This window comes from Bactrocera tryoni, unplaced genomic scaffold (assembly GCF_016617805.1).
Source record: "Bactrocera tryoni isolate S06 unplaced genomic scaffold, CSIRO_BtryS06_freeze2 scaffold_121, whole genome shotgun sequence".
NCBI classification, from domain to species: domain Eukaryota; kingdom Metazoa; phylum Arthropoda; class Insecta; order Diptera; family Tephritidae; genus Bactrocera; species Bactrocera tryoni.
In genome coordinates, this window is record NW_024395836.1 from 1 (window position 1) to 24,336 (window position 24,336).

General features: G+C 37.0%; 1 protein-coding gene across 1 annotated transcript; it reads left to right on the top strand.

Annotated features, from left to right (window-relative positions):
- Nucleotides 1–4,709: 4,709 nt before the first annotated feature.
- On the top strand, nt 4,710–22,620 carry LOC120780043 (CCR4-NOT transcription complex subunit 11-like). Its single transcript, XM_040112316.1, has 4 exons — nt 4,710–5,120; nt 6,166–6,305; nt 21,009–21,174; nt 22,367–22,620. Exons 1-4 carry the CDS (start codon nt 4,710–4,712, stop codon nt 22,535–22,537), a joined length of 888 nt encoding a protein of 295 aa, XP_039968250.1. The 3' UTR covers nt 22,538–22,620.
- Nucleotides 22,621–24,336: the final 1,716 nt, after the last annotated feature.

Consider the following 24,336-nt stretch of genomic DNA (forward strand, 5'->3'; position numbering starts at 1 on the left):
GCAATGCTAACTTCTATTCCATCGTTATCGATGGGGCGATCAGGTTCACCATTTCTAGATGTTACACATTCACTGCCGTTCAGCAACCTGCAGAAGTATTTCCTCTCTTCAGCATGCGCTGAACATCAGCCACTAGATCACCACTTTGGGACCTACAAGTATACGTTGCAGTCTTGCAACCTTCCGTTAGTCACCGCATCTTTTCGTAAACATTTTCGAGCAGTACCCCTGTCGGCCAGAATCTCAAGCTATTCATACTCACGTATTTAGGCCTCTTTCTTTTTGTCTACATATGCATCTCGCTTCCCTTTTTAAATCTCGATATCTCTCCTCATGTTGTGGTCGACCGTAACATTTCCAGGCAGGCTATCTGATTTCTTTCCACTGCGACACGACAGTTCTTATCGTACCGTCTGTTCTTTCGACCTTTACGAAACCTTTCATTTGCAGTTGTACGTAAGGAGCTTGAAATGTCGTCTCATAGTTCCCTTATACCGAGTTGCTGATAAGTGCTCTCACAAAGCAGGAGTGGAAAACCGTTTCGCTAACAGTTATTATTAGCTTTTCGACATCGTACCTTCCCTGTGTTTGTATCTTCGCTTACAACAAGATAGTGGTCCCAGTCAATGTTAGGTCCTCAGAGCGTACCCACGGCAAGAACACTGGATGAGTGTCGTTAATATTTCAAGAGTTAGCCAAGTAGCTTTATGAATTTTCTGGTTCTGGAATTTAGTACTACAGACAACTATATTTCAGGCTCCTGTGGAGTCGATCAGCTTCAACCCATTTAGAGAGGTTTCGCCTTGTAGGCTGAATGTTCCGACAGTTGAGCAAAAGATGACATCCTTGAGTTCAAATCGCCAAGCACAATTTTTTCATCGTGGCGGGGGCAGTTGTCATAAGCGCGTTCTGGCCGTTTATAAAAAGGTTTCTTTGGTCATATCGGACTTCTCTTCCGCCGGAGCGTGGACGTAAATCAGTATTATGTTGAAAAATTTGGCTCTGAGGCGGGTTGTGGCTCAACCACCGGAGTGAATGCCGACTGAATCTTTCTCTCACCACGAATCCCACGTCGAATTTGCGCTCTTTTATAAGACCGCTGTAGTAATTGTCAAAAGCTTAGCCTCTATGGCTGTGTAACCTGCGCTTAGTTCGCGGCCTGCGCTGCCACTCTACCTGAGTGGCCAACAAAGGATCCCCACGGTCCGTAGGAGACCTAATAGGCAACATGATTCCCATTCTGATCAGAATGTTAGGGTGTAGCTATCCGGTCAGGTGATGTCGGGCTCTAAATATTCAATATATACATTCCCCAGTTACATATTGCCTTACAGGATATCACCCGATTAGAGGTGCGCTACTTCGTGGTGAAAACCGTTCGTACTAGGCGACTTTAACACGCACCACGATCTTTGGCATTCCTGCCTGCCGAATAATCGTAGTGGGATGGAGATAGACGATTCGTCATTCTGCACAATGAAGGCGAAGCCCCATTAGAAATATGGGCACCATTAATAGCTCGCCCGAGATTACTATTGCTAGCGGTGATCTGATAAATAGGTTATCCTGGCTCCCTATGCTAACGCTCGCAATAGACCATCTGCCAATGATTATCTCAATCAGGTAAGCTCCCGAGTTCATTTCTGTGGACAACCGCAAATTTGTTAACTTTAACAAAGCTAACTGAGTCGGCTCCACATAATTTACTAAGAGCGCCTTCACCGCTTTATCCACTCCTACGGACGTAATCGCGGGCGAACATCAATTCCGCAAGGTAATCACAGCAGCAGCCGCTTGCTTCATCCCGGCAGGAAGAATCGCGGAACTCCGCCGTAATTTCCTAGCCGAAGACGCTGTTTTAGCTAGCGAGAGCGACACGTTACGCAATTCAAATCCCTGTGATCCCCGGACAAGGAATCTAAATTTGGAGATTGGGCAAATGGTAAGCCAATAAAGCGGATGATGTGGATAGAGCACTTGAAATCCTGTAACCTCTCCACCGGTGTAAGTAAGCTTTGGACTACTGTCAGGGCTTTGTCTAATCCAAAAATATATGATGACACAGTTGAAATTTAATTCAATGGCCATGCCTCTTCGAACCCGAAGAAGTGCGCGAGCTATTTAAGCCGGCAATTTACACTACACCATTAGACAAAGCCAAACGATGTGTTACCCGACTTCTGCGCAAAATGCCAAAACCGCAATAAAATCCTCACGTCGCTAGTCGGCAGCACATGGGGAAAGGACAAAGAAACGTTGTTGGCAACTTACAAGGCAACAGGCCGGCCCACAGTTTAATACAAGCTAGGGGGACAAAAATATTTCAGTTTAAAATTTAATTGTTTTGGTCGTGTTGATTAATTATTTTAAGTTGCATATAATAAATTAATATATTTTCTTAGATTTGCGATTAGAAAACAAAAATTTGTGTAAGAAATATATTTAATTATTTTTTTTTATATTTCAGAACATACAATAACATTTACTTGAAAGTATAAAATAGAGAAAATTACAATAACAATGATAGTGCGTTCATAGAAAATCCCTTACTAATCATCGCGTTTTTCATTGGTTGCAAAGCATAGAAATCTGTTTGTAAGTCCATTACAATTGGCATAAAATATTTTGGCTGGCATCGTCACTCATCCTCAATGGAACAATAGCAAAAACAAACAGCTACTCATCAGTAGCATCGCAGTTTTCAAATTTCTGTTTATAAGAGCTATGGCCGGAGCTCCCGTCATATCCCCATTTGCTGATTAGTGTGAATGACGAATCAGAAGATATATTGTCTTTTTGAAAACTTTAGTTTGCGCTTCAATTAAACGTTTAGCGTTTTTATCCAAAATGGCTTGAAGTTTAATTTCGGTGCGTGTTTCTGTTACCAAAATATGATTATCTGCAGGGTAACACAAATTTTTAGACTTACGTAAACTAAAATAGGATGGAAAAACTTTATGTCCCGTCTTCACAGACCATTTTCGCGTCTGTTTATAATAAGCTAATGCCTCATCACTTGTCAATTGCCTGCCTTCGAATGTAGTATTACCAGACTTATTATTTTCTGAAGATTTCAAACTTTCTCTAATCGAAGTAGCTATGCCTACCTTGAGTTGCATATGTTAAAAACTTGAAAATAAAAATAATACAAACATTTTTATATGAGTTTTCAAAACCCCGTACAACGTATTAGCTTAACACAAACCAAGTATTAAATGGCATAAAATATACATACATACCTTCTAAAGTAAAGTCCATTTCATCAACAGTTATGTTTTTCTCTGCCAACCTTGTTAAATCACTATTTATATTGTATTTATTATTTAAATTGGAGACATAAAAATGATAACACCGTATCACTGCGATTTAACTTGTTGTAGTTTACTGTATTAGAATATTTTGCGCGATTCTTACTTGAAATTGTAACATATCAAGGGTTGTTATAATCAGAGTACTGTCAATTATTTGATTGTTTACATTGACTTTTGCCCGCCTACTATGATCCGGGCGATTCACTGTGCGGCCGGTCCTTAACTACGCCGCACTAATATAGTCGCCGGGATACAGTGAAACGCAGACGAGGAAGCTTCAGACTTGTCAGAACACTGCACTCCGGACTACGACAGAATGCCACTTGATGACTCCTATCAAATACCTGCATAGTGAGGCCCATATGCTCTCGGTTAAGGAGCATAATGAACTACTCTCTAAGCAGTGCTTTCCAAAAACCACTAACTTCCGACAAGCACTGACGGCCGTTTATAGTGAAGCCGTCAACACATTCACCGACTCCCTTTCAGTAAAGTACTTGGAGTCAAACCACTACCCAAGAAGAATACTTTAGCAGATTAAACTCCTAACTATCTAGAATAAACCCCTTCTTCTTCTTCTTAATTGGCGTAGACACCGCTTACGCGATTATAGCCGAGTTAGCAACCGCGCGCCAGTCGTTTCTTCTTTTCGCTACTTGGCGCCAATTGGATATTCCAAGCGAAGCCAGGTTCTTCTCCACTTGGTCCTTTCAACGGAGTGGAGGTCTTCCTCTTCCTCTGCTTCCCTCGGCGGGTACTGCGTCGAATACTTTCAGAGCTGGAGTGTTTTCGTCCATCCGGACAACATGACCTAGCCAGCGTATCCGCTGTCTTTTAATTTACTGAACTATGTCAATGTCGTCGTATATCTCGTACAGCTCATCGTTCCATCGAATGCGATATTCGCCGTGGCCAACGCGCAAAGGACCATAAATCTTTAGATTTAGAATAAACCCCTACATATCAATATATGTTCTGCGTGCAATGAGTCTCCGCATGACACTGGCCACCACTTTGCATGCCCCACTAACCCCATCCATCTGACACCCCTCTCCCTTTAGTCCGATCCCGTCGAAACCGCACGTTTCTTGAGCCTACCGTTGGATGACGTCAACGACATCTTACCAACCCTTACCATCGTTACAACAACAGGACACAAGAGTAGGAATTGGGTACAGGCCTACGACTGTAACTGCTTACTCTGTGGCATGACTATACCCCATTACACCCCACTACTACTACTACTATAAGTTGATTATGTATCCAAAGAAACCTAATCTGCTCCTATAAACTTAAATTATATACTTATGTTTTACTTACTAAATATATATGCATATAGCTTAAAATGGTAATTTTCATTTATAATTATTGCGGTTTATTTTTAGGCTCTTAACCACCATGAAAAGAGTAGACTTCGACGATACCAACGATCTTCCTATTAACGTAATGTCGAGTGTTATAAGCTGCGTAACACCATCAACTAATTTTCATTGGCTACCGGCAAGAACAGATAATTTGTCGACAGTAATTGGTCGAACTCTGTGCAGTAAAAAAACAATTACTCCTGAAGTTTTGTCTTTGGCTCCACCGCTTATGGATTTCGAAGATGAACTTATTTGGTTTGAAAATAGAGGGGACAGTAATGAGATTGTATCATATGATAACTCGAACTGCATTGATGCATACTCCAAACACCTTTTAACTCTTGCTTTTTGCCAGCCTTTAACACCTCATGAACAAAAAACATTATTGGAAGATGTTATGAAGCATACAAACTTTATTTATCAAATAGGATTAACTCCATCTAAGGTATTGTGTGTTTGCATTATTATACTATATAATTAATGAAATATTACAAAAATTACACATTAAGTGACTTAGAATTAGCAGATTAATACTTTTGTATCGTCTTCTTTATATTGATGAGCGATATTCACTACCGGTGATTTTTTCACTAGGATTGAAAAAGCCGAATATCGCAACTTTCACTTTCTGTAAATAGCAGTTCTGCGAATTCTGTGAAACGCCACAGCAATTCCGTTCTGTGAATTGTGATAGTAGTTCGATTTTGTGAATAGCGATTGCAATAGTAGCTTACAAAAAACTTTTGAAATTGCGTTTTTTTTTAACAATAAAATTTGACTTAGTCTTTCCGCTCCCTTGGAATATCCTGTCATATCTTCTGGTAATTTTATTCTAACTGGAAATAGACATTCATTGCATCTATCCTTAAAGGTGGTAGAAAGGATGCAGTCTTCAATACAATTACTCCTATTTCTAAGCTCTCTACCATTTCCGAAATTGTTGAGTTACTCTATTTTTTGCAGTTAAATCAATCATTAAGGTCAATCAGCATGGGCTTGCACCTGGTCGCTCTACTGTGTCAAATTTAGCGGCTTTTAGTGATTATTGAATGTCTGCCTTCTTTGTTGGATTTCAAGTGGATTGTGTTTACATAGATTTTTCTAAAGCCTTTGATAAAGTTTCGCCCAATATTGTAATTAAAAAATTATACTCTTTTGGTTTTCACTCTGCCTCTTGCAGTGGATTAAGTCATATTTGCACAATAGTCGTTGTGTTGTTATTGTCGATGGGGTGCCATCCGATTCATTCATTGCGTCATCGGGGGTGCTACAAGGAAACGTTTAAGGCCCTCTTCTCTTGGTGCTGTTTATCAACGACACTTCCTGTTTCCTTCATTAACGCCCTTAATTCTGTTTTTAGTTATCTATTTCTTTAATTGTAATTTTATTATTCTAATTTATTAATTTTCTAATAGTCTAAATTAATGTTCATAGACATAAGTAGCTAAATAAATAAACTAAAAGGAGTACACTATTGCTTTATTTTTCAGTTGCCCCAATTAGTAGAAAATAATCCACTTATATCAATAGAAATTTTGCTGAGGCTTATGAAAACGGTCGAAATAACGGAATATTTTAATGTTTTGGTACAAATGGACATAACACTACACTCAATGGAGGTTGTTAACAGGTAAAAAATATTTCAACTGAACCACTTTTGGTTGAATAAAACTGATATATAAAACATATTGTTGTTTGTTTATTAATTTTTGAATATTAAAAAAATATAGAATATCAAGTATAGAAAACAACTATTTATGTATATAGTACAATGAAAGATGTGTATTGTAATAGGAAACTGCGTCACATTCTGAAATATTATTTAATCAAATTCGAGTTGATCTGAGCTGACTGCGGGCGCTAAAAGCGCTAACTGAACACGATTAATTAGCAACCTATAAGTTGTTTTACCTAATGTTTTTTATCATTCTCTTCTACGAAAAGGGACCTAATTGTTTCGGAAAACTATTCAGGTAAAAAGATATACATATGTACGTGTCTCATGTATAGAGGTTAAAATGGGGGGTATTATGGCTTTCATAAATTGCATGCAGTAATCCTTGCAGTAAAACTAATCGAGAAAGATGTAGAGTTAAGCATACATACATATGTACATTAGAGAGATATAAAGTTTTATGTAAAATATGGGTGCGTTCGAGCAGTACATTAGCACTTGACGCTTCTTCGATACTGATACTCTACTGATGGGCAGACAAAAAATGAAGTGTTGTCCGATTATTTGTGTAAATTGCGCGCACAAGTGCTGCCAGAAATTCACACAAAACGTAATATCAGAGAACGTACATCCTAGAGAGGGTTCACAGTGCAATCATTATCAAAATATTTCATTTTTCGGAGGAGTACCGTTTTGAATGAGCGTTAATATCAGGCGACACGAAAATAACATAATTGAGCATTTTCATTGTTAAATGAGAAAAAGAATGCTAATTCCAATGTATACTTACATATTCGTTTATTACCTAATTATTTAATTAATTTAGGTTTTATAAATAAAATATTTAAATATTTATTTGCTTTGGGCATAAAAAGGTTTCTGTTAACATCTGAAAAGACCATGTGGACAACGGACAACCAAAAAATCTGTCGAAGGACTGACGCGACGACAAAGCATCATAACATTGTGTTTGTTGTTGGTAGAAAATCCGAGCTGTGCCGAACATCTTTGCCTATAAATCATCGTAAATATGAATAATTATGTAAGAGCATGAATTTAGTACGTATCGGCGCAGACTTCTGCGAGCCGCGGAAAAATATTTTGCAAATAGTATTTGCAGCTTAGTTTCCGTGAGCCAATCCTTAGTTTTTGTTATGGTCGCATTGCAGATGTTTTAAATTTGGGAAAGTTATTTTGCCTTCTTATTTGGGTATTTTTTTGGGAACGGTAGGCGTAACATTCCATCGTATAATACATTCCATAGTCCTGCGGTTCCCCAACTATCACTACATAGCCTGTGGAGCTGCATCGATATCGTATGTCGCATATAAGTATGTAGGTTTGTGTATTTATTTGTATGGTAATGTCATACGCACATATACTTTAAGACAAAAAAGGACCCAAAAATTGTAATTAAATTTTCCGGGTTAATAATAATTAAAAAAATGTTGTTTGCCAAGTTGGTTGGATGGTCGTTAATCACTACGGCAAATTTTTTTTGCTTATATTATTTTATTTATTGGTGCTTCATTTTAAGCTTAAGAATAAGTTATAAAACCTTAAATCTATTTAAAAACTAGACAAGCTCAAGCAAGTGATTGAGCTGTTTTGGCGATACGTTGCTCTTTAATACGCAGGCATATCTCTTCTTTTAAACCTACCAAAGGGTTTGGGTGATCTCGGAGTTTAGATATATATTTAATTCTGCTATCTTCTACTTCTTTCTTTACCATAGAAATACCAAGGTCTTATGGATATTTTCATTACGCATGTACCATGGTGAACACGTAATTGTTCGAAACATTTTCGATTGAAACCTTTGTATTAGATCAATATCTGTTGCGTCTAATCTGCTTCAATCGCGCAAATAAGTTTCGACTTTGATCAATTTCATTAAGATATACCGCATCTTACCGAAAGTTCGAAAATAACTGACTCTACCACTCGGTAGTGGTAATTTTTTCAATAGCCTTTTTTTGACAGATCACACGTGAGTCGTGTCAAGCTGTTCTGTAATTTTTGTTCTGTGTTGTTTGGCATTTATCCCTTTCACAGTTATTAGAAAGAAATTATTTCTCAATTTCATTAAGTTGCGGTATAAAGTTCACCCTCAAAATTTAACAGTTATAAATTGTTTCCATCATAAGCGACACTCCGCGAAGAAAAAGACTTTGAGTTGCAAATACAAAATTATATAGTCATTCGCCAGTTATCAGTCAAATTGCTCGAACGAGTCGAGTTATCGAAAATAGGACTCAACGAAAGGACCATCTGAAAAAACGCAGATAAATAAAGACCAAAGAATGTTCTTTCGATTAATAATAAACATTGCCCATAAATTTTAAGTTTCTGTGTTTTTTCTTGAAAAAAGTAAGAAACCTCGAAATGAATGTGCTTTAATTATATTAAGTATATGTGGGCTTATACTAAGTTCGGACCGATATTGAAAAAAGAATTTGTGGACTGTGTAATCAAAGTCGTTCTGACCGACATTATATGTTTTAGATCCGTTTTCGATAACAAATCACAATTTTTTTGTTTGCTTACATTTAGAGCACGGGAAACTCGTTTAATTGAACAATGCGTTCAATTACAGAAATGCCACTTAATTTGATCACCTAATCAATAAAAAGTATACCTACATGTAAATAAATATTTATTTTTCAATAATGCTATTTAAACAACATTTTTAACCTTAAACGAAAAAAACATAAGGAACAAAAACAAGATAGTGCACCTATATTTATATTTTATAATTGTTAAAAACCAAAAAAAAAGTTGAAGATTTTTTTTCGTTTTCAAATGTATCTTACATTTGTATTGTTTCCTTTTATACAATCTAACCCTTCACTAATTTGTTTGTACACATCGATTTCACGTAATATAGTGCGCAAATAACTTTAATTCAATATTTAACTTATTCTTCAATTATATTTATTCACACAAACATAACAAACGGTTGCAAACTGACAAATAACCAGTGTTACCATTACTAATTTTGCAAATGACCAAAAAGAAAGACAGGAACCATAATCGGTGATGGACAATAAAAAAAATCACTATTTACCTTCTTTTGCGATATACCGTTGTTGATCCGACTAAGGTAAGCTTTTTGTTTTTGAAGCGCGGCCAAAGTCCGCCAAAGCAAAAAGGCGTCCTACTTATGTAAAAAAAGTGAGAACACCCCGGTGTTGGTCCGACAAGGGCAATTTTTTTTAAGCGCGTCCTGTTGCCGTCAACGCAAAAAGGAGTTCTACGCGAAAAAAATTTGCGAACACCCCGCTGTTGGTCCAACCAAGGTTATCCGCCAAAGGATTTCCACGCCAAAAATATACGTTTATTTATTTCCTGTCATTGGGGTACTCGTATAATCTGTTTGCTTTATTTCCTTCGGCTCATTTGCAAAAGATTTCGACAAAGTAACGCTAGCTATTTGTCAGTTTTCAACCGTTTTGTTAATGTACAAAGAAATAGAAAGGAGAAAAAACTTAAACATAGCATAGTAGCTATTTTTGTTATTTTTGTACTATATAATGTGCATTAAATGTATACAAACGAATTTCTGAATTGTTAGAGTATATAAAAGGCAAATACATTTTACATTTATATTTTGGATCTGGAGAACCTCCTCTATCCGCCCATACCTATTTTACCTTGAAAATTAGGGGACGGTATTCTAAAGTTTTTCCGGATAATTTTTTTTCTATTGTTCCCGAACATCAGCTTCTTCCAAAATATATTCATCAATAGACATATGTACATTAGAGTGATTCAAAAAAAAAAAAATTTTTTTTCGTTTCGTACTCGGAAAAATAGGTTCATAGACACCTCTAAGAAAGCCTCTCCAAACATGAGTTTTTAATTGTAACGGGAAGGTCCTCCTACATACAGTTTTCTATTTTTTCTTATTATCAGATAGAAATATTTATATCTCGCTTCCAACTACTTGAAAAAATATCTTGTTCCTTAGATTTTGTAGGAAATTGAATGCTCTACAAAAAAGGTCTACTATGATTTTTTCGTAAACCCAAACGTTTAAAAGATATTAACAGTTAAAATTTGATTATTTTTGGCAAAATTTTTTATTTATTATGAATTTTATAACTCAATGAATAAAAATTATTATGAATGATGAAACTCATAATTTTGTAGGAAATTTACTGCTCTATAAAAATTGTCTCATTTGATTTTTCGATTAAGTTAAGCGTTTACGAGATATTCATCGTCAAACATCAATGCATTTTAAGGTGGATCAAAAAAAAATTTTTTTTTTTGTTTGGTACTCTGAAAAATAGGTTCCTAGACACCTCTAAGAAAGCCTCTCTAAAAACCTTATTGATGATTTTTTCATTGAGTTATAAAATTCATAAGAAATAAAAAATTTTCCTAAAAATAATCAAACTACAACCGTTGATATCTTTTAAACGGTTGGGTTTACGAAAAAATCATAGTAGACCTTTTTTGTAGAGCATTCAATTTCCTACAAAATCTAAGGAACAAGATATTTTTTCAAGTAGTTGGAAGCGAGATATAAATATTTCTATCTGATAATAAGAAAAAATAGAAAACTGTATGTAGGAGGACCTTCCCGTTACAATTAAAAACTCATGTTTGGAGAGGCTTTCTTAGAGGTGTCTAGGAACCTATTTTTCCGAGTACGAAACGAAAAAAAAATTTTTTTTTTTAATCACTCTAATGTACACACATATGTTTCAAATGATTATGCCAGAATTTTTTTTTTTCGTTTCGTACTCGGAAAAATAGGATAGGAAAACAGGTTTTGATAGCGGTCCGAACATAGCATAGGGGAAGTATTGACCCGTTCAAAAAAATCAAAAATATTCTCCCCGAATTTCAATACTAATCCTCACAGATTGACCGATATTTTCAGTAAAAATCATCTTTTTTGCACTGGACTCCACATATTTGTTGTATAGGTCATTGAAAAATTTTGGTCGGTTTCGACAATTTTGGGATACCTATCTGTGTTTGTTTTGTTCGGATAATATCATTGCCGTTTGATTTTTATGTTGTAAAATCAAAGCAGGAATGTGTTTAAAAATTGTTTATATGGTTATAATCCGATTTCGCAAATTGACAAAGTGTTAAATACTTGAATTCTGTGTGAAACTTCACACCGTCAAGCAGTTTCTTTTTTGCACTCGAACATAGAAGAAATTGCCGTCATGGTTGTAAACTTTGATAATACATTTACTCAGTGAGTTATCGCACGTTATATGGGAAATGGATTATCTGATGTTACCCATGCTAAGAGGCTTCTTCTCCACAAGTTTGGTTGATGTCGTTTTCGCAATATGGAAGATATGTACATTAAACCAAATAAGGGCAGAAAAATTTAAAAAAGTTTAGTCCACAGGTGTCCCTCCCTACTGCGACCCACTGTACAAAATTACAGTTTTTTTGTCTAAATTTAGTGTTATTTATAAGAATTCGTTTAATGGCGTTTTGGTGGCGTGTCAGTGGTCCGATTACATCTGCAACGCCAACCTTCCTTGGGTGGTAAGAAACATAAGTAGGCAAGTTTTACCGAGATATCTAAATATTTACTCAAATCATCGTTTAAATTTGGGTTTAAAATCATCTAATCACCCTGATCATTTATATATCCATAACTTTATATCTATCTTGAAAAGTTTCAGGTGAACAGACTAAGACTAATACCGACACTTTTCGATCTGGCCTTGCTATATGCATTGTAATAATTTACAAGATGATTAAGTATGTGTTATTTCAATGAAATACATATGTACATATGTGGGTATGTTTTCATAAACATGTGGTTTAGCGCTGAGTATGAAGAAAAAATCGGACTGAAAAGTGGCCTGAATACCTTATCCATAATATAATGAATTCAATTTCACTGGTTGATTGTTCTCTTATGGGGGTATTCTGGTCTAGAAGCATAAATTTCAGGTAATTTTTAAAGTGTCGTAAAAAAAAGGCAATTAATATTTTTACTATGCATTTTTTTATTAGTTATTTGTTAATTTTAGAAGAGTACAGAAAAAACTAAAAAAAGTAAAAAATTTCAAAAATTATGAGCTGACGAAGTGGGGGCCCTCTAAAAATTTCCACGTGACCATACCCATGATTTCAACCCTCCTAGTTATCTGAAACCAAAAAAAAAAAAAAAGATTATTAATCTAGAATAATGTCGCAATGGCCGGAACTACGGAAAAGTGGGAAAATTTTTTTTTCACAAAATGGCGACTGCCTGAAAAAAAAGTTTTTTTGGATCACTTTTTCTGACTATTTCGAATTTTTTAAAAATAATAAAAATAAAAATTTGGGGATGGGGCTAGTTCCAACCATAGATAAGCCTATAAAGAAGACTCTATAAAAATTTCAAGTAAATCGGTCAAGTAGAACCTGAGAAATCGTGGGTATCGTTCCGAAAAAGTCAGTTTTGAGAAAAACGCGTTTAAAGTTTCGCGTAAAGTCTTTTGTTCGATTAGTTCCGGCCGAACCAGTTTGGATGCCGGGTCAGAAAAATGCCTATATCTCCGAAAATAATTTGAATTTGAATAGTTAAACTTTGCAAATATAAAAAAAGTCAATTTTTTTTTAATTTCTAGACCAGAATACCCCTTATATGTCTGTACGTAATATATTAAATTTGGTTGAGTTTATATAACATACATATATGTATAGCATTTGAGTTAACTAGGTTGATTTGAATATACAAGGGGCGTTCCAAAGTAAACAGGACTTACAAAAAAACAGAACAAATGGTTTTTCCGGCAAATTCAATTTATTTTATTCAAAATAGTCTCCTTCTTTTAGTTTAGTTTTACCAATTTTAAAACAAAATTCAATGTTGACTCTTTGTTCGACGCTCATTTTCGCACCGATAACACAAACATACTGACACTTAAAACGCAATAACTTCATCTATGAAATGTCATGGACTCACTGGACTACTCGTATCGATAAAGATAGCATATTTTAACGCACCAGTCGACATGTAGATGGCGCCATCATGGGGCGCTGTTTATTTTGGAACGCCACTTGTAAATATTGCGGATATAAAAATAAATGTAGCAAAAAGGCTACGACAAAAAATAAAAGTTTATGAATTCCAAACATCATTGTGATCACTTCACTACTTCGTTGAATAATAAAAGTTGAATTCTTACCTAACAGTTTTGAAATTCAACACCTGAAAATGCGTTATAAAAAAAAAAATTAAATATTATGCGCCGGTTTAACAGGGTTATAACTAAATATTAAGGCTAGGGGACGAAATTAGACGTCGTATATAAATTATTAAAAATAAGCCACCTTTGTTTTATTAACTCTTTATTAATTCGAGTGGAGCGCGTCCAGCTCGAAGAACACCAAAACAGAAACTAAACTTAACTTCTAATTACAAAACTACCCGTTGCTGTTGCTGCCGCCGCTGCTGCGAAGCAGTTGTGGTATTATGAGCTGGTATTTGCAGGCGTAAGCATGAATATGAGCTGATGGTATTGGCAGACGTGAGAACGTAAAATTGCTGACTTAGTCCACGCGCAATTTGGATGCAACTCAAAACTTGTTGTTTCCGTTCATAATTCTGAGTGCGCTACTTGTTGCTGACTCAGGCCACGCGCAATATTTTACATTCTTGCGTCGCGTGATAACTCCTCCCCTCCTAAGTGAGGGACGTCCTCGGACCTTTCTCCTGACACCTGAGTGATATTTTCTACTACTCTTACAATTGTAGCCTGTCGCTTCAGCTTTTTATAGAATGTTATTATGGAAAAAAGCACGGCGATAATTATTATGACCATGAGAATTATTGACGTAGTTGTCAATCCTTTTTCATACCCAGCGGTTAGCTGTTCCATCAGCTGGCGATTTACCAGCGCTCGGTGCCGCAAGTAAGGTAAGCTCATTATGTTATCGTGTCCAATTATATTTATCCGAGTCGCCCAAGGGATTTCAGCTTCCTTTATTGGAAGGCCATTCCGGTTAACGAAGATTGTTTCATTTATACTTGCCTTATCAGGAAACATTACCAGGTAAGTACCTTTTTTTAGCGAAATGGTCTCGCTCTCAGAAGTTACCGTGGCGGTGGAGTCGTTTATGATGACCATGCCATCATCAATTTCTTGTAAGGGATCTAGTTCGCCAAATGTTGTTCTACACTCTGCGGTGACGCTGGCTTCCAGTTGTTGAGCGCAAGTTGTTATGTTCGATTTTCTGCAAAACTGCATGGTAGTCCCTGCACAGCCATCCAAGGAATAGATGTCTTTACCACAAACTGCTACGGAGTTGTCGCGTAGTGACAGCATTTTGTTGTTGTGAGCTACTGGTAATACAATTTTTCTTTTACACATAAGCTTAGGTCTAGGATACTTAACTAGGAAGTGAAAAAGGTTATTATCATGAAATACTTTAAACTTAGAGACTAATAACAAATCAGTTACAGTTAAGTTGTTGAGAGACTCGGTCTTCAAGATTGAATCAATTTCAATATTATCAAAAATGATTGGGTTTAATAATCCCAACTGTGCTAAGGCGATTGATAAGATAATGTTATCTAGAATCTGTAATAATAGCCCTATTTCGGGCCAAAAGAATTTCGTAAAGGTGTCCGGTATCTATCTGTTCTAGTTTTTATTCTTAAAATTTCATTTACTGTATTGGTTAAATCGGTAATCTGTTCCTGGAACTTTGAGTTTATTGCTACTTGGCGATTGTTATTGTCCCTAAGCCTATCAAGCTCTAAAGTTACTTTTTGAAAATCGTCGAAGTCCGGCGTGCCTGCCACAACCTTAAGAGCAGTTCCCAAGATGTTTAGGCTACGTGAATGTCTTGTCGGTCCCATTACTGTCCGAAGAAGCTTGTCGATTCGGTCCAGGTCAGCATTCATCAGTTTCGTCATGTGGCTTTCTGGGTACAGTTTTAGCGCTGAGCGAGTGTCAATGGTCAATTCAGCGTAGGCAGTCAGGTTTGTCGTATGTCTGATGTAATCGTACAAGTCCCATAAAACCACGTCACCATTCGTAATCGGAAAGTAGTCTGAGTGTGAGTAATCCACAATCTTACAAACTGTGGAGGTCGAGGTCAAGCTAAGCATAAAGAGCAGAGGTCTAAAAAGTCAAGGAAAGACAGAAGCAAAGAAGATCGTAAGATTTAAAAATTATTTTATTCGACTATCGGAGATTATCCTTATGAACTATTCTACCTTTAACCCTGACCGTAGAACCCAGGTCCTCCATGCCCTCCACATATAAGGGGGTAAGTTTGTTTCCCAACCGTCTATTCGACTTAATGTGGACTGTTTCCCCAACGGCAAATGTTCTTGCTATCCTGTTTTTGTTATGAGTCCTTAACATTGCTTCTTGAGCCTTTTTCGCTTCTGTCCCACCTACCCGGGAATGAAAAACATCCACGGGTTTTTCGCCAGTTACGGAGTGAATGCTCCTATTGTATTGAATTGTGGCCAGTAAAATTAAGTCCACAGTATCTTCAATTCCTTTTTCTAATTTGAGGCATCTAGCTATTTCCCCCATAGTGCTATGAAATCTCTCCACCTGTCCATTAGAAGTACTATGCAGATGAGGAGCATTCACAATTTCAATGTCGAAAAGGTCTCTAAGGCACGATCTTATTGTATTTGAGTTTAATGATTTTTCATTATCGCAGAAAATAATTTTGGTTCCTGCGAACATATTGACCAGTTGCAGAATACGCGGCTTAATATCGATTATGGTTCGTGAAGGGATTGGTTGCACTACTGCAAACTTAGATAACTTCTCCACACAAGTAAGGAAATATGTGGCATTAGTACAGAATATGTCAATATGGAGAAATTCACCGGGAAAAGATGGAATGGGTGTTTTTCCTATGGGATGCTTTACCGGATGTCTGACATATTTAGCTTTTTATGCAGACTTTACAATTAGACGCCACCTCCTTAGCTTTTTTCTCCATTCTCGGAAAAAAATAATCTTCAAGAATTTGTTTAACATTTTCTTGAGAGGCACGATACGGGCTCTATTATGTTCTTGCGTGATTATTTCAATTCTGTTCGTTAGGATCAAAAATGTCCGTGACAAATTTAGTTGTGTGATGGAATCTTGTATTTGGGAAAGTAACTCCCTAGCCAGTTTTGGGTTTGCGCCAGCAGAGGTAGGTCGCAGTGAATGCCGTTGACCACGTCGGATTTTACCACCTCCTGATAACATTTTAAACAAACTCCTCATTATCAGGAAACGTGAGAATATGGCGTGTCTTATTTCCAAAAATAACAAATGTCCTTTTGTCTAGGGGATGTAAGCCAGATTCCAAAAATTAGTTGGTTTTTATAGACATTTACTGGTTTTGAAACTGTTTCCACCGTATAAGTTAGAGACTGTTCGCTATGAATGGTGGCAGCATCCGATTCAGGTTCTGGATCTAGTGCGTTTATAAACTGGCGTGATAAAGCATCAGCTACTAAATTATCTTTTCCTGGTTTATAGTGCAGTTTGGCATTATATCCTTCAATGAAAGCTTTCCATCGCTTTATTTTTGGATTCTGGTTACGATCAGACACTGGCGAAGGTTAGGGGTTGATGATCAGTGTAAATGTTTAATTCCTAACGCCGTACAAATAATGTGTAAGGGTTTTTAGAGCCCATACGATTGCCAGAAGCTCTCGCTCGTTTGTTGCAAAGTGTTCTTCCTTTTTGTCAAGGGTTCTGGAAATCATTGTAATCGGTCTCCCCCCTTGAGAAAGGACCGCACCTAGGGCGTGTGAAGAAGCATCAGTTGTTAGGTCGAAAGCCTTTCTAAAGTCCGGATAGGCCAGCATAACATCTTCTGATGTAAGTATACTCTTCAATTTATTAAATGCATTCATTTGTTCCTTCAAATGATATTTCAATTTTTTTTGATTGAGAGGCCGACACTTTACCAAATTCGCCCCTATGATACTAGTTATTGGTTTAGCAATTTTTGCATAGTCACGAACGAAGCATCTGTAATACTCCAGCCATTCCTAAAAAAGGACCTAACACCTCTCAATGTTGTTTGTGGGAAGTTTTGGATTGCTTCAATTTTTTCTGCGGGCATGTTTTTATTCCTTCGAGGTAGTTCTGCCTTAAAAAATTTTGATTTCTCAACAGAAACCCTCATATTTGCTTCAAGCAAACTCACTAAAATAACCTCTACGTGCTTCAAGTGGTCTTCCTTGTTTTGTGAAAAAATTATCACATCATCAATATAAACAAAGCAGTACTTGCCAATGTGTTCCCTAAGAACGTCATCTATTGCCCTCTGAAAAATGCCAGGTGCATTCTTAAGGCCAAAGGGAAGACGGCAGAATTCATACTTCCCATTAGACACAGAGAAAGCGGTTTTTTCGCGATCACGTTCGGCGAGCTCAATTTGATGAAACCCGACTTAAGGTACAAGGTTGTGAAGAGCTGGGCTTTTCCCAAGTTTGATAATATTACCCCTACATTTGGTATGGGATATGAGTCTTCAGCTGGTTTCTCGTTCAATTTGCGGAAATCAATTACTAATCTTTTCCTTTATAACTCCGTTCTCATAGAAACCACTTTTTGTCTGGCAAATGGGATTGTTGTGGCATGGCGACTGCAGAACCGGATAATATCATTTTGGAGGAGATCACTCTATCTCTGTTTTTACAAAATCAGCGACTCCCATTGGGTATGGGTAGAACCTTGCGTAAATCGGCTCATTATCCCTAGTACGGATCAGTAGCCACAATATTAGTGTTGTATAGTAGTTTCTCGTTTGGAATCAGCAAAAACTCCTGAAACGCGCTCTAACATATCATTAAATTCCCCTTTTATGCTCACCGGGACTGACTCGGTATGGAGCTGGAGATGACTAACATCTTGACCATGGAAAATGAATAATTTCCTTACCAGAGTTGTATTCGATAATTTTGTTTTTCCAAAATTCATATTGGCTTGAACCTTGTTCAGCAAGTCCAAACCTAATATTCCACCAAAGAAAGTTATTAGAGTTTGGCAGGACCAGAAAAATTCAGATACCACTCCAAACAAATCTATTACCGCATTTTTTTTCAATATTGAAGGTGAATCCACCAGATGGGATTTCACCACGTGAATTCCTTATCAACAGGCTTCACTCCTTTTAGGCCCTCTAGAGGCCTGATGTGGTTTTTGGAGGCACCCGTGTCGACAAGAAACTTTACCTCCCGCCCACCTAGTGACTTAGAAATCCAGGGCAGAAGGGACTTACCCCTAAAAAATTCACCTCTTCTGCATCTAGGTCCTCAACAACTGGCTCAGATAGCTCCTCGTAAGAGTCTGAGCTTAACTCGGTATTTCCATCTTCCTTCAAATTGTTTACCCTTTGTAGTTTTGGTCCTGTTCGACGGTCTGACGCTGCCTGACGCTTTTGACCACCGTCGTCTCTTACGTTACTTTTAAATTGCCGTAGGCGAGAATATGAAGGATCCACATCCATTGGTTCCTGTCGCGGCTGAGAGTTCCGATATCCTGTTTGACGGTTCAGCTGAAAATTTTGTTGGCGGTATTGGCCATTATTTTGGTTATCACCCCGGTGTTGCCTTACGAAATGAGGATTTTTCTGATTATCCGAATTTGTTCTATTTAGCATGTTTTGATTATTGTTATCTTTTCCCCTTTGGCTGCTCTCTGCTTTTTTGGTCACATCAGATGCTCTATTTGCAAAGCTTGCTGCGAAAAATGTAACGTTCCATGATTCGCATCGACTTCCTGGAGCGAGTGCCAGGGCGGATGGCAAGTCACTAGGTTGCGATGCGAGAATATCGCAAAGGGGCTTCCTTAACCCAGAAATGAACACTCTAAGAGCGTTGGCCCTATATTTCTCGTTAATTGCGCCTGCAATACTTTCTTCATGAGACATTTTGGTTTTATTAGCAAGTAAGGAGAGCTTTTTCTCAACCTCATCATAAAATTCGAGCACAGTGGAAGAGCCCTGCCTCAACGTCGACAATTCCTGCTCGACTAAGTAGATCGGCCGCTTATCGGAGTAAGTGAAGTCTAAGCGGGCTATAATAGCGTTAAAATTTAAGACAGTGCTAAACGACGATAAAAGCGCATCGGCAGCGCCTCGAATTTTATTTCTTATAATGGTAACGGCTTGGTAGTGCCGTGAGCTACCATCGTAGTCCTTAAAAATCTCATATGCGTTATGTGCCGCCTCACGCCAGGACACATAACCTTCGGTTTGACCGGAAAATTCGGGTAGAGACTTTACAACTTCCAGCGATTCTTCGCAGGTTCTACCCGCTACTATCTTAATTTTTTCGTAAGTCGTTATAGTGGGTTTTTGGGATACGTTATCAATTTGGTCCTGCATGACCTTAAGCCTATTCTCAAACTCCCGCCTCTGTACTCCAGCAGCACTGACCGCCGCGTTCACTATCTGCGTAAGCTGGGTTTCGTTCATTTTGACTTCTTCTTCTTCTGATAATTTAATATTTTCAAAGCTAGAGACTAAGTCAATTAAGTTGACGGTTGGCCTATTCATATACCGTGTAACCAATACTCTTCACTATTCCTCAATTAATCATTGAAAAAGTTATTACTACTTTCACGAAATAAATACCGGACGCACCGTAAACTATTAGAGTTTAAATTTCACTTTCTTAATATATTTTATTTTTTAACAAAAAGATTTTAATATTTAGATCTTTGATTCTAAAATTGAAATTCGAGTTTCTCAACTTACATTAAATTCATGATTGCCGGCTGCTTCGATCTTCCTCCTGTCCTGATCCACCAATGGAAAGCTGCTGCTCGCTTACAATAGCTGGTTGATTGCAGTTGCTGGCTGGTCCTTGATTCGATCGGCTTTTCAGCGGCATAATCCTGATTGTTTGTGGCAGCTGGTTGATTGTAGTTGCTCGTTTTTAACCGACACCGACAAACTACTTTGATTAAACACAGCCCCACGTTGGGCGCCAATTATTAAAAATAAGCCACCTTTGTTTTATTAACTCTTTATTAATTCGAGTGGAGCGCGTCCAGCTCGAAGAACACCAAAACAGAAACTAAACTTAACTTCTAATTACAAAACTACCCGTTGCTGTTGCTGCCGCCGCTGCTGCGAAGCAGTTGTGGTATTATGAGCTGGTATTTGCAGGCGTAAGCATGAATATGAGCTGATGGTATTGGCAGACGTGAGTACGTAAAATTGCTGACTCAGTCCACGCGCAATTTGGATGCAACTCAAAACTTGTTGTTTCCGTTCATAACTCTGAGTGCGCTACTTGTTGCTGACTCAGGCCACGCGCAATATTTTACATTCTTGCGTCGCGTGATAACTTATACAAGATTTATATTACGAGTATAGAGATGATTATTTGTAGATATATTGTTTTGTTGTTAAGTCTTATCGGTTTAGTAATGTTGAAATCTCTCGGTGGAGAATTCGAAAATGAGTATCTTATTGATTACATTCACTACTTCAAATTACATTCATAATATGACATTTGTCCAACATTTTCAGGTTCTGCGCTCAAATATAAACCAGTTTTAACCAATATTAAATTTTTTTTCACTCTTGTTCCATTTTATTTCGTGTTTCATTCACGCCACTGTAAATTTTCGAAAATGTTGTTACGTTATTTTGCATTTTAGGTGACGATATATATTAACGTTTTGCTTATTTTTAAATTTTCAGGCTTACTACTTCAGTGAATTTACCTACAGAGTTTATACATTTATATATCAGCAATTGCATCTCTACATGTGAGACTGTTAAGGACAAATATATGCAGTCACGTCTGGTGCGTTTAGTTTGTGTTTTCTTGCAGTCACTTATAAGGAACAAAATAATTAATGTCAAGGTAAGTTTCCGCAAATATATTTCTTTCAAATTTCATAAATTCTCATTATAGCTATATATCCGTATGTATGTATATTGATATATCTGACGAAAAAGTGGTCTAGAATATAAGTGCGTCGACTTTGGTATAAATATCATTGACAGAATAAATTTTTGACTCACAGACATGACATTATTAGGAAGGGCTCACGCTTTCAATAAAATACTTCAGACCTATACCGGTATTTATGGGAAAAGTTAACAATAGTTATGGGTTCACTTAGTCGGTATCTGGGAACTTGAGTTTTACAATTTTTGGTCATAAAAAAGAACTCATTAAAAGCACATTAGTTCATGATTTATAAACTGCAAGATGAAAGTCGGAAAAAAAGGAATTTAAAGTAGTATTATACAGGAAGTAGGCGAGGTTGTCGTTCGTAATATAAGAATGTAAAGATACTGTTACATATATGCCATATTTGGTTAAAATCGCCCGAGCAGATCTTGAGATTGGGATAAAGGTGGGCAGTGGGAATGGTTCAATACTACCCATCTGCAATACCTACCTTCCTATGGTACACATCCAAGTTTTATCAAAATATCTCAGTTGCCCAGACGTAAAGACAGACACAAGGTCATCCGGATTTCAATCGTTATTGTGATCATGTAGGTTTAGGTGTGGCAATGAACCGTTAGATGAATGAGTCGATTGAACTGGTGGAGCTATACTTTAATGAAGTGTGAAAATACCGATTTAAAATTATAGTATCGATGGCTGTATAATTCATCTCACCTCTGTAGCAGTATGCAATCTTATAATACTTAGGTTATTAAAAAAATGGCCACTTATTTTAAGTTAACAGCACAAAAGCGCTTATCACACTTTCAATTGGGATTAGGTACGATATAAGTTAAGACCTTATAGATTCGTTTATGTTTTTTGTGGAAGGAAGAATTTTTTGCTATACTACTAATCTTTATAAGTCTTAATTAGTCGTTGCGGTTTGCCAAGGACGGCGTAGCTTGATTATTAATCCAATATTTCCAACATGCGTTGGAAAGCTACTGTCCTTGCACGATTTTTTCAGTTTACATATGTACATATGTCTTTCATTTTAAGCGTAAACGACAACAATCCCAAATAAAATTTTAGAAATATCTGAATATATTATTTTCAAATACGTCCAATATACTTTTTTTTATTCTATTTGCAGGAATTATTAATTGAAATCGAAGCTTTCTGCGTAGGTTTCAGCCGAATAAAAGAAGCTGTAGGTTTATATAGGCTTCTAAAGAATTTGGAACTTGGAGAACATGGCTCTAGTACCAACAACGGAAGTTTAACGTATTCTACGAACAAAAATGAAACTATATCTCCAAAATAGTTTTATTAATATTTTACGAGTAAAGTAAATTGTTTTGAGATGCTATAGAAGTAAATAAAATAAAATAGGGTTTTCTTTGCATACATATACATATGTACATATGGTAGATAGTATACAGCGCACAAAACAAAAAAACTTCTACAGGAAGATGGTTTGACTTTGAACTGATTTATCTCCTAAACTATAAGAACTTTTTAGTTTCATTTAAGAGTGTGTAAAAGTCGCTTCATTTATTTTTATAATGGAATTGAAATTTATTATTGAAAATCCAGTGTGCTTAAAAAATTAAAAAAATCCATAATAATTGCATTTTCGAAGACCAAATAAACTTGTAGTTTTCATAAAACGAAATCCTTTCAGGAAAATTACTACTTTGTATGTGCAGTAGACGCTATTGAAATTGAATTGTTATTTATCGGTCAGCGGTTAGGCTTCTTTACGTCAAATAAATCGACGACCATCAGATTAAATTAAATTTGGAGTCTTCTGTAAAAAGTATTACTCTTTCGAATGTAATAAAGGTTTTACAATATGTCTCTTCGATAAGTGTCTTTAATTTTAGCCTAGGGCGCGCAACATTTTTTTTGGACCTCTACTCTACTTCATCTAGCCTTTCAAACAACGAACACCTCCATCAGCCCTGGAACGTACTGTTGTCACTCGACCCCGACACCAGTGGGTTGAAGGCAGGTACTCTCGTTTTACTAGGACGATATCATCCACCCTTGTATTCCTCATGCTCCGAAGGCATTTGTTTTACTCTGCAGGATGGTAATATACTCCTCACTCTATCGCTCCCAAAATCCTTGTATTTGACGTATCCGTTGCATTTGCTTTAGTCGGTTGCTAGGAATATGTTTGATATCTGCTTAAGGGACCGTCAGTAGTGGCGGCCCAATGAGGAAATCCCCAGATGCTAATGCAAGTTTTTCCTCAGGATCGTCGTGAAGTGGTATAATAAAACGGGAATTAACTACGTCATGACCTGCGCATCCACGCAGCATGTCAAATAGTGCTTAGCCTTGGCAACCATACAAAAGAAAATTGCGAAATACGTTCGAGAGCGTTTCGTTTCGAATCGTAGTGCGAAATATTCACAGTAATCGACATCAGATGAGATGAAAGGCCTGGCGGCACTAATCCTCTGCACGGATAAGGAAGCCATTTGCTGCTTCAGGACTTTCCCTCATAACGTCGAGAGTCAACACAGTTATGGGGAAACTTTTGACGGCTTGCCTGGAACTCAAAATCCAGGACCCGAATCGCGGCAGTCGCGAGCGAGCAAGTAATCGAATCGAGTGAAATTTCGTAACGTGTCGAGTGTGCGGATCGTCGCACTCGATGCAAAACGAATAGAAAATTTATGAAATAACTTCCCTGGTGTAGCTCTAAATGACATTTTCGAATAACAAAAAAAAGAAGTATTTGAATTGGAATTGAACGTAAATATTCAAATTTATAATACGTTTATATACATATAAATTTACAATAAAATTAACCCTAACGTGTTTTTCTATTCAAGTTCATCTGATTCAGATGAAGAACATCACCAAATGAACATAAGGTCCAGGATTCGTGATAAAAGTAATCCCATGGCTTTACCTGAAGCAGCGTAGGAACATTTTTAATTATACCGTTTAACTTGGTATAGATCTTATTATTTTAAATCATTTACAGATTCAGGAAGCGGTTTAGACTGACCAAAGACGCATTTACTTTCATCCTATCGGAAATAGAATTTAACGCGCATTTATCAACCGCAGTACCACCAATTCTTCGATTAGCAGCGACTATGCCCC

Bases quoted from the DNA above. Each gene is read 5' to 3' on its own strand.
- LOC120780043 (XM_040112316.1), top strand. From the start codon at position 4,710: ATGAAAAGAGTAGACTTCGACGATACCAACGATCTTCCTATTAACGTA. The intron at 5,121-6,165 runs GTATTGTGTGTT...TTTATTTTTCAG, and splicing joins TAGGATTAACTCCATCTAAG to TTGCCCCAATTAGTAGAAAA. The intron at 21,175-22,366 runs GTAAGTTTCCGC...TTCTATTTGCAG, and splicing joins ACAAAATAATTAATGTCAAG to GAATTATTAATTGAAATCGA.